This window comes from Chiloscyllium punctatum, chromosome 24 (assembly GCF_047496795.1).
Source record: "Chiloscyllium punctatum isolate Juve2018m chromosome 24, sChiPun1.3, whole genome shotgun sequence".
NCBI lineage: Eukaryota > Metazoa > Chordata > Chondrichthyes > Orectolobiformes > Hemiscylliidae > Chiloscyllium > Chiloscyllium punctatum.
This window is the reverse complement of record NC_092762.1, coordinates 87,612,560-87,625,575: the sequence shown is the minus strand read 5'-3', so window position 1 is coordinate 87,625,575 and position 13,016 is coordinate 87,612,560. Positions and strand designations below refer to the sequence as shown.

General features: G+C 40.7%; 1 protein-coding gene across 1 annotated transcript in view; it reads left to right on the top strand.

Annotated features, from left to right (window-relative positions):
• Window positions 1-13,016, top strand: part of ell (elongation factor RNA polymerase II) — a 168,459-nt gene that overhangs the window by 86,822 nt on the left and 68,621 nt on the right. The window contains exon 3 of the mRNA XM_072594450.1: window positions 6,058-6,179. Within this exon, the coding sequence (XP_072450551.1) occupies window positions 6,058-6,179 (122 nt within the window). The remainder of the gene's footprint in view (window positions 1-6,057; window positions 6,180-13,016) is intronic.

Below are 13,016 nucleotides of genomic sequence, written 5' to 3'. Positions count from 1 at the left end.
ACTCAAGCCACATGAGAAATGTTGCTGCCTGGATGTTGGTCCTGCTTGTTCCAGTTCAGCTGTAACCTATCCAACTTGTACATATCTCACCAAAACGTAACAGTCCCAGTGCTTCAATAATCTAAAGTCCTGCCTCCAGCAGCATCTCTCCAGCCATATATTCACCTGCTCTATCCTTCTAAATCTATACTGTCTATTGCAGAGTAATGGAAGTAACCTGGAAATAATTACCTTTTTGGAAATCCTGCTTTTTAAACTTCCTAAACTCCGCCTGCAGGATCTTTTTTCCTCTTTCTTCCTATGTCATTGATCCCAACGTAGACCGCGAGCTCTCGCTGTTCAGCCTCTCCTTCAGAATGTCTCGCAGCCATCCTGTGGCACCCTGTAGGCAATATACCATCCTGGAGTCACAACTATGACCACAGAACTGTCTGACCTGTCCCCATCTCACCTGTATTTATTTAACTCTTGTGGGTTGATTGTGTTAAAATTGAGGGACATTGTGCCTTTGACCTCCTAGTGGTCTGATCTAATGTTTCCACTGGATGAACTAATTTTTAGTGTCTCACCTATCCTGCAGTTGTTGGATTTCCTACCAAATGCTCATCCTGATTGATAAACATTCCTGCTCTTTTTTTTTCCAAGTTTAAAAATCGCACAACACCGGGTTATAGTCCAACAGGTTTATTTGGAAGCACTGGCTTTCGGAGCACTGCTGCTTCATCAGGTGACCACTGTTAAAAAGGATTAGGTATAATCAAATAAAGAAGGAAAAGGCAAAGTCATAAGGTGTAACAAGGAAAAACATTATCAGTGACAGCATGAAAAAGAATTAGGCAATTGTTGGAAATTGTTGACATTATTAAATTTAGAAGGCTGCTCACGTTAATTTTGCTTTCTTCCATATGATGTGTTTCTTTCAGTTTATCTGCTTGAATTCCTGTCTTGCGATCTAATGTTTGTGTATGCAGGTTTATATGTGCTCTCATTTACAAATATTGGATTTTTCTTGTTTTGTAATTTGACCACAGTCTTCTCCGTTAAATGGAGGCTTCATCTGTCTGTTCCATTAGCTCAAGATAATGATTTTAAAAATTCCACAGCGTATTTTGCACTAACCAGCATTCATCTCTGAACCAAAAGCAGATTGACTAATCATTCATCTTTTTGTAATTTTCAGAAACTTGTGCACATATGACGTCATGTTTATTTATACAACAGTGACTGTATGTGACTGGCATTGAGAGGCGAGTGTCAGGTACTCCATAGAATCAATCACTTTGTGTTATTAAACTGCAAGTCAACTTTACGTAAATCCACAGTCTAGTGTAGCCACAGGCTTTGACAGGCAGTTTCTCAGGCTGCAAGGCACCTATAATTCCTATTGAAGGGTTATTTATTGTTTTTGTTAACTATAAACCCAGTTTGTAAGTGTAACTAAAATACTGGAGAAGGTTGACATCGGGCGAAGTAATTTGCCATTGCTGGAGTTTATTACTCTGTCTGGTTTCAGCTTGTATTTAAATTCTTGTCCATTTTCCTTCATTTTCCCTTGTCTCTCAATCCCTCAGATAATGTTGGCAGGCACTATTCAAGTGAGAGTGGGTTTTTGGGCAATTCATCATAATGGATGTTGGCTAGCTTCTATTCCAGTTTGATGAGCTCTGAAATGTGAGATACAGCCCAGTGTCTGCAATCTACACACTCCGCCACAGGCAAGGTAGACAGTGTGTGCAGAGTCAGATGGATGCATTATTTGGGGTATTGTGCGCCCTCTCTGAAACCTCAACTTTGCTTCAGCATGTTGTGAATAACACATCTGTGTGTTTGTTTCCTTCCTGACTAAATCTCCTCGATTTTGGTCAGTCACAAATCTTGGTGTCCCATGAGTCTGAGACTCTGTTGACCTTGTCTCAGTCGCTTTGAGGGCATCCTTTTTGCTATCTTCCAGGAAGTCTGCTATCATAACCAAGTTCCAAATACAGTTGTTGCTTTAAGAGTCTAGAAACAGTTATATAAATGATGTGTTGTTACTGCTGAAGTTGTCCTTGAATGATTAGTGCTTCAACGATAGCCGAGTTGTCGTGGGAGAGGATACTGCTGTTGCCACGGGATTTTCAGGATCGTGATAGTGCTGCTTCCCCAGTGCTTTGAGGTTCCGACTTAAATACCTACTCTGTGTAGACACTCAGCACCACTGCTTAATAATTATAAATTAAATTCAGTCCTGCTTGAACCTCATATGTACTTGTTTTCTAACGTTCTTCACAAATCATGGGGCCATGATCCCTAGCCAATATTTCTTTCCTCAAAACTTGGGATACTGAAGTATCGCATTAACATCATACACCTGAGATCTTTGCACATGCCAGAGATGAAAACTCTGTGAAAACAGAGATCGTTCCTCTATAACTAAGTGTTACACCTATTCCCTAGCAAAGCTGCTGTCTGGCTGACTGCCATCCTTTCTATTCCCCTTATCCAGCATGATAGAATCTGAGTGAAAAGTCTCTCTTTTCTAACACATTTTTTCATTTTTAAATGCTGCCTCAAATCCATTTTCTTGGATGTAGTTTCTAGCTACCAGTTCCAGTCACTCTCCCATTGCTTTATGGGCATATTTCTACTCCTATCTGTGAAATACTTTGCAGAATTAGTCTGTGAAAGATGCTGTTAACACTGCAGCATGTTGGCGTTTGGTGCTGTTTGGCATTTACAGTATCTTAGACCTTGTTTCTGCCCAGTTTTCCAAACACTGCCTCATAGAAATCACTGGTCAACCATATGTTTGGTTATAGTGGTCCTTTTTGTCCACATGTACTAATTCTATTAGAAAAATGCCTAAACATAATAAAGGTAAATTTATTTCAGTCTGTTATATCTAGGTTCCAGACATCTGTTATTCTGTATTCGAGGAATGAAAACACTCCATTGATTGAAAAGCAATTTGAATCCTGGAATTAAGAGTTTAATGATGACTATGAATCCATTATCGATTATCAGAATACCCCATTTGATTCCCTAATGTCAGTTATGGAAGGAAATTTTCCATCCTTACCTGGTCTGGCCTACATGTGACTCCATACCCACAGTAGCGTGGTTGACTCTCAACTACCCTTTGGGCAATTAGGGATGGGCAATAAATGCTGCCTGTGTTGCAACACAGCGCTCTCTGAACAAAGCTACAAGACTCCAGGACAAGTTGAACTAATGGGGTTAAGAGAACCAAAGTACAAAAATAGACTTGCTACACTGTAAGCAGCCAGTGCTATGATGCAGTATCACAAAAGGGGTTAATGTGTCAGAATAGCCATTTGCTTTTATACAGCATTCTAAGAGCTGCAAGACGTCGTGATTTTTTACAAAAGTGATCAACAAACAAAATCTGACACAGAGCAACATATGAAGGCAACTAAGGAGATGACGATCATTTGTCAAGAAAGACATATTTTAAAAAGTTTTGTATAATAGGGAGACGGTCAAAAGTTTAGGGAAGGAATCTCAGAATTTGGGGCCAAGGCAGTTGAAAGCATGGCTATAAACATCGGAGCTGAAAATGTGTTGCTGGAAAAGCGCAGCAGGTCAGGCAGCATCCAAGGAACAGGAGAATCGACGTTGCGGGCATCAGCCCTTCTTCAGGAAAGGGCTGATCCCTGAAGAAGGGCTGATGCCCGCAACGTCGATTTTCCTGTTCCTTGGATGCTGCCTGACCTGCTGCGCTTTTCCAGCAACACATTTTCAGCTCTGATCTCCAGTATCTGCAGTCCTCACTTTCTACTATAAACATTGGAGGCAATTAAAACTGTGATGCCTAAAAGGTCACAATTAGAAAGGTGCAGAGATGCAGTATTGAATAATCAGTGTTGTGCAATCTATTAGCCAATACCAACATGCAGAAGTTCTACCAGCCTCCACCACTTCCTCTGGCAGCTCATTCCATACATACACCAACCTCTGCATGAAAAAGCTGCCCTTTAGGTCCCTTTTATACCTTTTCCCTCTAGTGGCTAAACCTATGCCCTCTAGTTTTGGGCACTCTCACCCCAGGGAAAAGTCTTTGTCTATTTATTCTATGTATGCTCATCATGATTTTATAAACTGCTATAACGTCACCCGTCAGTCTCCGATGCCCCAGGGAAAACAGCCCCAACCTGTTCAGCTTCTCCCTATTGCTCAAATCCTCTAACCCTAGCAACATCCTTGCAAATCTTTTCTGAACCCTTTCATGTTTCACAACATCCTTCTGATAGGACGGAGACCAGAATTACACAAATATTCTAAAAGTGGCTTAACCAACACGCTGTACAGCTGAAACATGACCTCTCAACTCCTATACTCAATACTCTGACCAGTAAAGGAAAGCATACCAAACACCGCCTTCACTATCCTATCTACCTGCAACTGTACTTTCAAGGAACTACGAACCTTCACTCCAAGGTCTCTTCATTCAGCAACACTCCCTAGAACTTTACCATTAAGTGTATAAATGCTGCTGTGATTTTCTTTTCCAAAATACAGCACCTCATATTTATCTAAATTAACTCCGTCGGTCATTCCTCAGGCCATTGGTCCATCTGATCAAGATCTCATTGTAATCTGAATTAACCTTCTTCACTGTGAACTACACCTCCAATTTTGGTGTTATCTGCAAACTTACCAATTAATATCTTCTATGTTCATATCCAAATCGTTTATATAAATGATGAAAAGCAGTGGACCTAGCACTGATCTTTGTGGCATTCCACTGGCCACAAGCCTCCAATCTGAAAAGCAACCCTCCACCACCACTACCACCCTCTGTCTCCTACCTTTGAGCCAGTTCTGTATCCAAATGGCTAGTTCAGGGTTCATTGCAGGTTTTGCATAGCCATCAAGTTTCAGTTCTATGTCTGTGAAATAAAGCTTAGAGCTTGATTTTTAATAACCTTGCTAACATCTAGCGCATCTTTTGGTGATTGGTGTTTTTGGACTCCCAGATTCCTCTGTTCTGTTGCTCCCCTGCCCCACGTTGACTTGAGATTCCAAGCAAGGTGACTTTCCTATTTCTCCTGTCAAAATATACAAACTCATATTTGCCTGAGCTGACTGATGTACAGTCATAGATATGAAATGTTAACTGTTTTTCTGTCCAAATGCTGTCCAACTTCTGAGTGTTCCCATCAATTTCTGTAATTAATGTCTTTAGTAAACTCAAATTGCTTATTTCAGCTTAGTTTCACCCATATTGGCAAGACTCCGATAAAGAGCTGGATGAAATGAGGATGAAACCTTCACTGTTTCTCTTGTGCCATTATGAGCTAGTGTTGCAACACTGAAAGCTGCTAGAAGAGTAGCAGCTTCTAACTCAGTATGATACAAGGCATATGATCTTCTCGCTGTTGTAACCATAGCAATTGTTTGAGCTTTCCCATCAGTCATGCCATAATTCTGTCAGTGTCTGGTATAATTTTTCAAATAAAAACATGCGATTAGTTTTCCTATCTTATTGAGTACCTTAGCTACAATTCAGGGCCTCTTTAATAACATCTCTGAACAGGTTGATTTAAAAAATGGGTTAAATTAAAAAAATACCTTGCATACAAGCCATCATGGTGGCCTTTTCTGTATGACTAGATAAAAGTATCAACAGGGAAAATTACCACCAATTCATTTATTTTTGGTTGAAGTAGGAATGTTGGCCTAGTCACCATGAAAACTTTTTGTATTTTGCTAAATAGTGTCATGGAATCTTTTCTGTGTGCTGAAATGGGGAAATAGTCTCCTCTAACAGTATCTCTGACAATGTAACAGTCCTTCAGTCTGGCTAAAGTGTCAGCTCAGATTAGGTCTTGGAGAGAAACATGAGCCTATGTACTTCTAACTGAGGTATTAGTTTTTTCCAGTTGAACTGAGACTGACTTTATTTTACATTGTTTCCATTGTGCCTTGAGTTTTTTCTTTTACAACTTTTGAATTTTTCTAATTGTGCCCTACACCAAAGGAGTTCAAAATATGTTGAATGTCTTCAAAATGTGTTAGATTAGTCTTTTAAAAAGGCTTTTATTTTCTTTCCAACAGCGGATCACCATTCCAAGGCCAGATTGCCCAAATGAAGTGCGGACATTCACGTTTTACCTTTGTAATGTCGGCAGGGATAATCCCCAGTGCAGCTTTGACTGTATTCAGCAGTATCAATCCCGGTAAGTTTCTGTTTCTGCTATTATGCCTGGGACAGCACTTTATACCTTTAGCTCAACTGTACAGCACAAAGCCAGGCCATTTGTCTCAACTGGACTGTACCAATGATGTTGCACCTCCTGCTTCATTTCAGCATGGGGGCCGTACAGTGGCTCAGTGGTTAGCACTGCTGTCTCACAGCACCAGGGACTTGGGTTCGATTCCAGCTTCAGGCAACTGTCTGTGTGGAGTTTGCACATTCTCCCCGTGTCTGCGTGGGTTTCCTCCAGGTGCTCCAGTTTCCTCCCACAAACCAAAGATGTGCAGGTTAGTTGAATTGGCCATGCTAAATTGCCCATAGTGTTGAGCAACATGTAGGTTGGATGCATTACTTGGGTAAATATATGATAGCATGGCAGGGGAATGGATCTGGGTGGGTTACTCTTTGGAGGGTCAGTATGGACTTGGGGCCTGTTTCCACACTCCAGGGATTCTGATTCAACTCATTTTGTCATATCTCATTATTTTCTTCATGTTTATTTAGAGCCATAGAGTCATACAGCACAGAACAGACCCTATGGCCCAACTCATCCATGTCCCCTTTTTGCCTTCCTGATTTCCCTCTTAAGTATACTCCTACTGCCTTTATACTTTTCTAAGGATCCACTTGATCTATTCTGTGTATATATATATATATATGCTTATATATGCTTCCTCCTTTTCCTTAACCAAACCCTCAATTTCTTTAGTCATCCAGCATTCCCTATACCTACCAGCCTTTCCTTTCACCCTGACAGGAATATACTTTCTCTGGATTCTCGTTATCTCATTTCTGAAGGCTTCCCATTTTCCAGCTGTCTCTTTACCTGCGAACATCTGCCCCCAATCACTTTTCGAAAGTTCTTGCTTAGTACCGTCAAAATTGGTCTTTCCTTCAATTTAGAACTTCATATTTTCTCCATTCCCTGGGTAAAGAGGTTTCTCCTGAGCTTAGTAGTGGATTTATTATTGATCACCTTCTGTTTATAAACTGATTTGGCGATGTCGGTGTTGGATTGGGGTGTAAAAGGTAAAAAATCACACAACACCACTCCTCAGCACCACACTCCACCGCAAACCCACGGATAACCTCATGATGATACACTCCTCCAGCTTCCACCCGAAACATATTAAAACAGCCATACCCTATGGACAAGCCCTATGCATACACAGGATCTGTTCAGATGAGGAGGAATGTGACGAGCACTTGGAAGTACTCAGGGATGCCCTCATAAGAACAGGATATGATGCACAACTAATCATCTGCCAGTTCCGATGTGCCAGAGCAAGGAACCGTAATGACCACCTCAGGAGACAGATGCGTGCTGCAACCGACAGGGCACCCTTCGTTGTCCAGTACTTCCCAGGAGCTGAAAAACTACGCCATGTTCTTCGTGGCCTGCAACACATTATCAATGAGGATGAGCACCTCACCAACACTTTCCCCACATCTCCAATTCTCACCTTTAAACAACCGCCAAACCTCAAACACATCATTGTTCGTAGCAAACTGCCCAGCTTTCAGGACAACACCAGGCAACCTTGTCACGGTAGATGCTGGAAGACGTGTCACAATGTCGATACGGGTACCGCCATTACACATGGGGACATCTTCCACCATGTACGTGGCAGGTACTTACGCGATTCAGCCAATGTTGTCTATCTTAGATCCTGCAGGCAAGGATGCCCTGAGGCATGGTACATTGGCAAGATCAAACAGGGGTTATGGCAATAGATGAATTAGACACTACAGAAGAATCTACAGGCAGAACTGTTCCCTCCCAGTCAGAACACTTCAGCAATCCGAGACATTCAACTGTGGCCCTTCGGGTGACCATCCTCCAAGGTGGACTTCGGGACAGGCAACAGTGAAAAGTCGCTGAGCAGAGATTGATAGCCAAGTTCGGTACCCATGATGATGACCTCAACTGAGACCCTGGGTTCATGTCACACTACAGATGACCCCATTGCAGTGTAGATAGACACAGGCTCTCTTTTCTCTCTCTCACACGCACACGCACACACACTCATTACCCACCACACACACACGCTTGCGCGCACACACAGTTTGTGGGGTGAATTTATACTTGCAGAATTACATGTTACTTTGCTCAAAAACTGCACGAATCCATGTAAGATTCTGAAAATCCGTTTTTGACATTAGAATCAGTCTGACCATTATGGCACAGACAGCCTCACAGGGCGTTAACACCTTTAATACCTTATCTGGGCCGACATGACACCAGTTGTTAAAGTGCACTCGAGAATGTAACTTTTTAAAAAAGTTTTGCGATTTACATATGAAAGAACTGATTCCAACATGGTTATTCTAAAAGATGAGAGACTTCAACAATCCAGGTCTTTCTCAATATATAATTTCAGTTGCATCACACTGGAAACTTTTGCTATAAATTCTGTGTTTATAATCTTATTCTTCACAATCACCTGATGAAGGAGCAGCGCTTCAAAAGCTAGTGCTTCCAAATAAACCTGTTGGACTATAACCTGGTGTTGTGATTTTTAACTGTTTATAAACTGCTAGTGTTGCACTTTACTGCAGTTAGAAACATCTCCCTATCTACAATGACAAACCCCCATTCATATTTTTGGTCTTTTTCAAGTCATCCTTCACTCTATCTAAGCATAAAAGCCCTAACATGTCCAATGTTTCTGATAGCTATAACTCTCCATCCATCTCATTTTAATTAATCTCTTTGACATGTTATGACACGAGTTTGGGCAGCTGGGGCTTGACCTCTGGCCTCTGGCCCAGCAGTGTACGCACCACTATTGCGCTGCAAGAACTCTTACTGCTCAGACTTGTATCATTGTTTATTTCCTTCTCCAGTGCCTCATATCCTTTTAGTAATAGGAAGTACGAATTGTGTTTGGCATTTGTATTGTATTGTTCTAATTCAAATTGTTGTTCAGATCGGAGAGAGCACATACCTCAGTTGTAACACTGGAATCAGATCTTTAGCACGCTCGTATAATATAATCCATAATGGTACTCTGGCAAATTATATCATACAGCTCCAGTATGACTATATCATTCTTTATTGAGCTCACAGTTAACTATGGCAATTCTGGTACATCTTGCTGTACAATCCAGTACGATTGTAACAAACTTTATATACGTTTTATAGATATAAGACACATGAAGTAACAACAGCATTATTATAGTAGTGACCAGATCAACACCTCCCGGACTGTCAGACATTGTTGAATAATTTTCAATTCCCCATCCTTTCCTTCATCCAACATCATGAATTATTCCTGTTTGGCAGAAAGTTGTTTCATCTTGTGATATTCTGATCCCACAAGCAAGATGCACTGCTGTTTTGGTACTGTATGTAGTGTTCTAAAGTGTAGTCAAACCAACTATGCTGCCTTTCAGTTCGAATGAATAGTGTGACGATATAAATGTCATAACTTCATGGCTGTGCTTGCTGACACTAAGAAGCATGTGCATTAGCATCTGTAAATGTTAGAGATATTTACAGGTGTCAACTAATGACACTTTTAATGAATGAGTATACAGAGTCACAGAAATAAAATGCTTTTATTCAGAATTTTAAACATTGGATTAGTATTATGCACATGCTCAATCGATGCATTAGTGATAATTACCAATTAAACATAATTTTAAAATGGGTATATTGTTATAATACTATTTTATAGTGGTAATATAAATAAAATATGGAACAAAGTATAATTTTTTTCAAAATTTAATAATTGTCATGTGTGCATGTGTGTGGAGGGCTGGTTTCAACAATATGGTGTGTCGCAAGTATAGCCTTAAGTTTGCTTAATTATTTGTATTTTAATAAATAGTGCCAATTTTTCTAGCTTCTGCCTGCCATAATACTTTCTCAGCTATGGATCTCTCCAGTCATTTCCATGGCATTGAGATCTTACTACAATAATCACTGATCAATGATTTGCAAAGGTTTAGCATTATCTTTATTTTCATACATTTATATATTAATCCCATGATCTCTGTCTGTCTTTTTTACTGATTTATCAATTTGGACCTTGCACATTTTGAAACCTCCATTTCTAAGTACCAAGTGTCTCTACTCCACATAAAGACATATCTTTAGAAAGATTTCTTGCTTAATCTTTCTCCAAATCTGTTGAATTAGATTTCATAAAATTAAACTGCGCCAACATTGGCTAAATCTAATCATTCTACTCTCCAGAAATTACCTGCAATTCTCTCCATAGCTAAATTTGTTAGGATTTTTTTTTGTTTTCACTCAAGTTCCAATCATTTATTAACATTGACCTCTTGGAAGCTGCTATTGAACTTCCAGTGGTCTAAAAACATTTGTTAATCGCTGTTCTCGCGGTTTTCTGAATTTTGACCAAATTTCTCAACATTTTGTCTCACCACCTTTAATATTGGGTTAATTTTATAAACAGGCTTCCTGTTTTGCATTTTGTCAAATACTTTATATATATATTACCGACTGATATTTTTTTATCATCACACCCTTTTGATATTCCAACTGATAATTGGGGATTGGTCCCACTGCAAAAGCAAAAAGGAGAATACAACATCCAAAATCCCAAGATCTCTCATTTCCCTAAATAAACCGTCACATGAGAAATGCCAAAGTGCTTCCAGGAAATGGGGAGCCGAAACCTGAGCAAGACCAGTTAGGTTGATCAGAATGAAAGGTTGCTCGTCCAGTCCTGCTGATCCTGTCTCTGCCCACAGGTGGTTGTCTGAACTGTTGAGGGCAGTTTATTTTGAGAAGTTATATTACTGCAGTGTAATGTCCTTTTACAGAAGGGAGCAGTGAACTCTATGTATGTTAAAGTACGCTGTGCATTTAATTTTAGTGTTAACCATTTGTGTGAAATATTACGTAGGACTTAACCTCTCATTCATCAGAGTTTATAATCTTTCCTTTTGGTAGAAGGAGAATATGGCAAGTGTTGAGAAATTGGGTGTATCTTGGGAGATTGCAGAGGGGAAGAGAATTGATGCAATCAGTGCTCTCTTTTTAGACCATCCTCTTTAACATCCTTAACTGACCTCATTGTTGAGCTCTGGATGTCCCCATGGGTGGAATTAGAACATAGAATACCACAGTTCAGTACAGGCCCTTCGGCCCTCGATGTTGTGCCAACCTGTGAAACCAATCTGAAGCCAATCCCTCCTACGCAATTCCATGTTCATTCATATGTTTATCCAATGACCATTTAAATGCCCTTAAAGTTGGTGAGTCTACTACTGTTCCATGCCCCAACTACTGAGTAAAGGAACTCCTCTGACATCTGTATATAACTATCATCCCTGCATTTAAAGCTATGTCTCCTCATGCTAACCAACACTATCCGAGGAAAAAGGCTTTCAATGTCTGCTCTATCCAACACTCTGATTATCTTATGTCTCAATTAAGTCACCGCTCAACCTTCTCTCTCATGAAAACAGCCTCAAGTCCCTCCGCCTTTCCTCATAAGACTTCCCCTCCATTTCAGGCAATATCCTAGTAAATCTCCTCTGCACCCTTTTCAACGCTTCCACATCCTTCCTATAATGTGGTGACTAGAACTATATGCAATACTGCCAAGTGCGGCCGCACTAGAGTTTTGTACAGCTGCAGTATGACCTCGTGCTCCGAAACGCGATCACTCTACCGATAAAAGCTAACACACCATATGCCTTAACAGCCCTGTCAACTTGGATGGCAACTTTCAGGGATCCATGTACGTGGACAGAGGTCTCTCTGCTCATCCACGCTATCAAGAATCTTACCATTAGCCCATTATTCTGTATTCCTGTTGTTCCTTCCAAAGTGAATCACCTCACATTTTTCCACATTAAACTCCATTTGCCACATCTCAACCCAGCTTCGTCACTTATGTATGTCCCTCTGTAACCTGCAACATCCTTCAGCACTGTCCACAACTCCACCGATCTTAGTGTCATCTACAAATTTACTAACCCACCCTTCTACGCCCTCATCTAGGTCATTTATAAAAATGACAAACAGCAGTGACCCCAAAACACATCTTTGCGGCACACCACCAGTAACTGAACTCCAGGATGAACATTTCCCATCACCCGCCACCCTCTCTCGTCTTTCGGCTGGCCAACTTCTGACCCAAACTGCTAAATCATCCCATGCCTCCATATTTTGTGCAATAGCCTATCGTGGGGAGCCTTATCAAATGTCTTAGTGAAATCCATATCCACCACATCAACTGCTTTACCCTCATCCACCTGTTTGGTTACCTCAGAGAAGTCAATAGGGTTTGTGAGGCATGATCTACCCTTCACAAAACCATGTTGACTATCCCTAATCAACTTCTCCCTCTCCAGATGGTTAGAAATCCTATCTCTTATAACCTTATACAACATTTTGCCCACAACCAAAGTAAGGCTCACTGGTCTATAATTACCAGAGTTGTCTCGACTCCCCTTCTTGAACAAGGGGGCAACATTTGCTATCCTCCAGTTTTCTGACACTATTCCTGCAGATAATGATGATGACATAAGGATCAAGCCCAAGGCTGTGCAATCTCATTTCCCCCCGGCTTCCCCGAGAATCTTAGGATAAATCCCATCCAGCAGAGGGGACCTGTTTATCTTCGCACTTTCCAGAATTGGTAACACCTCCTTGTGAACCTCAATTCCATCTAGTCTAGTAGTTTGTGTCTCCATATTCTCCTCAACAACATTGTATTCACAGTGAAGAAAGACAAACAAAAAGTATTCATTTAGCGGTTCCCCTATCTCCTCTGATTCTACGCACAACTTCCCACTACTATTCTTGATTGGCCCTAATCTTTCTTTTGTCGTCCTTTTA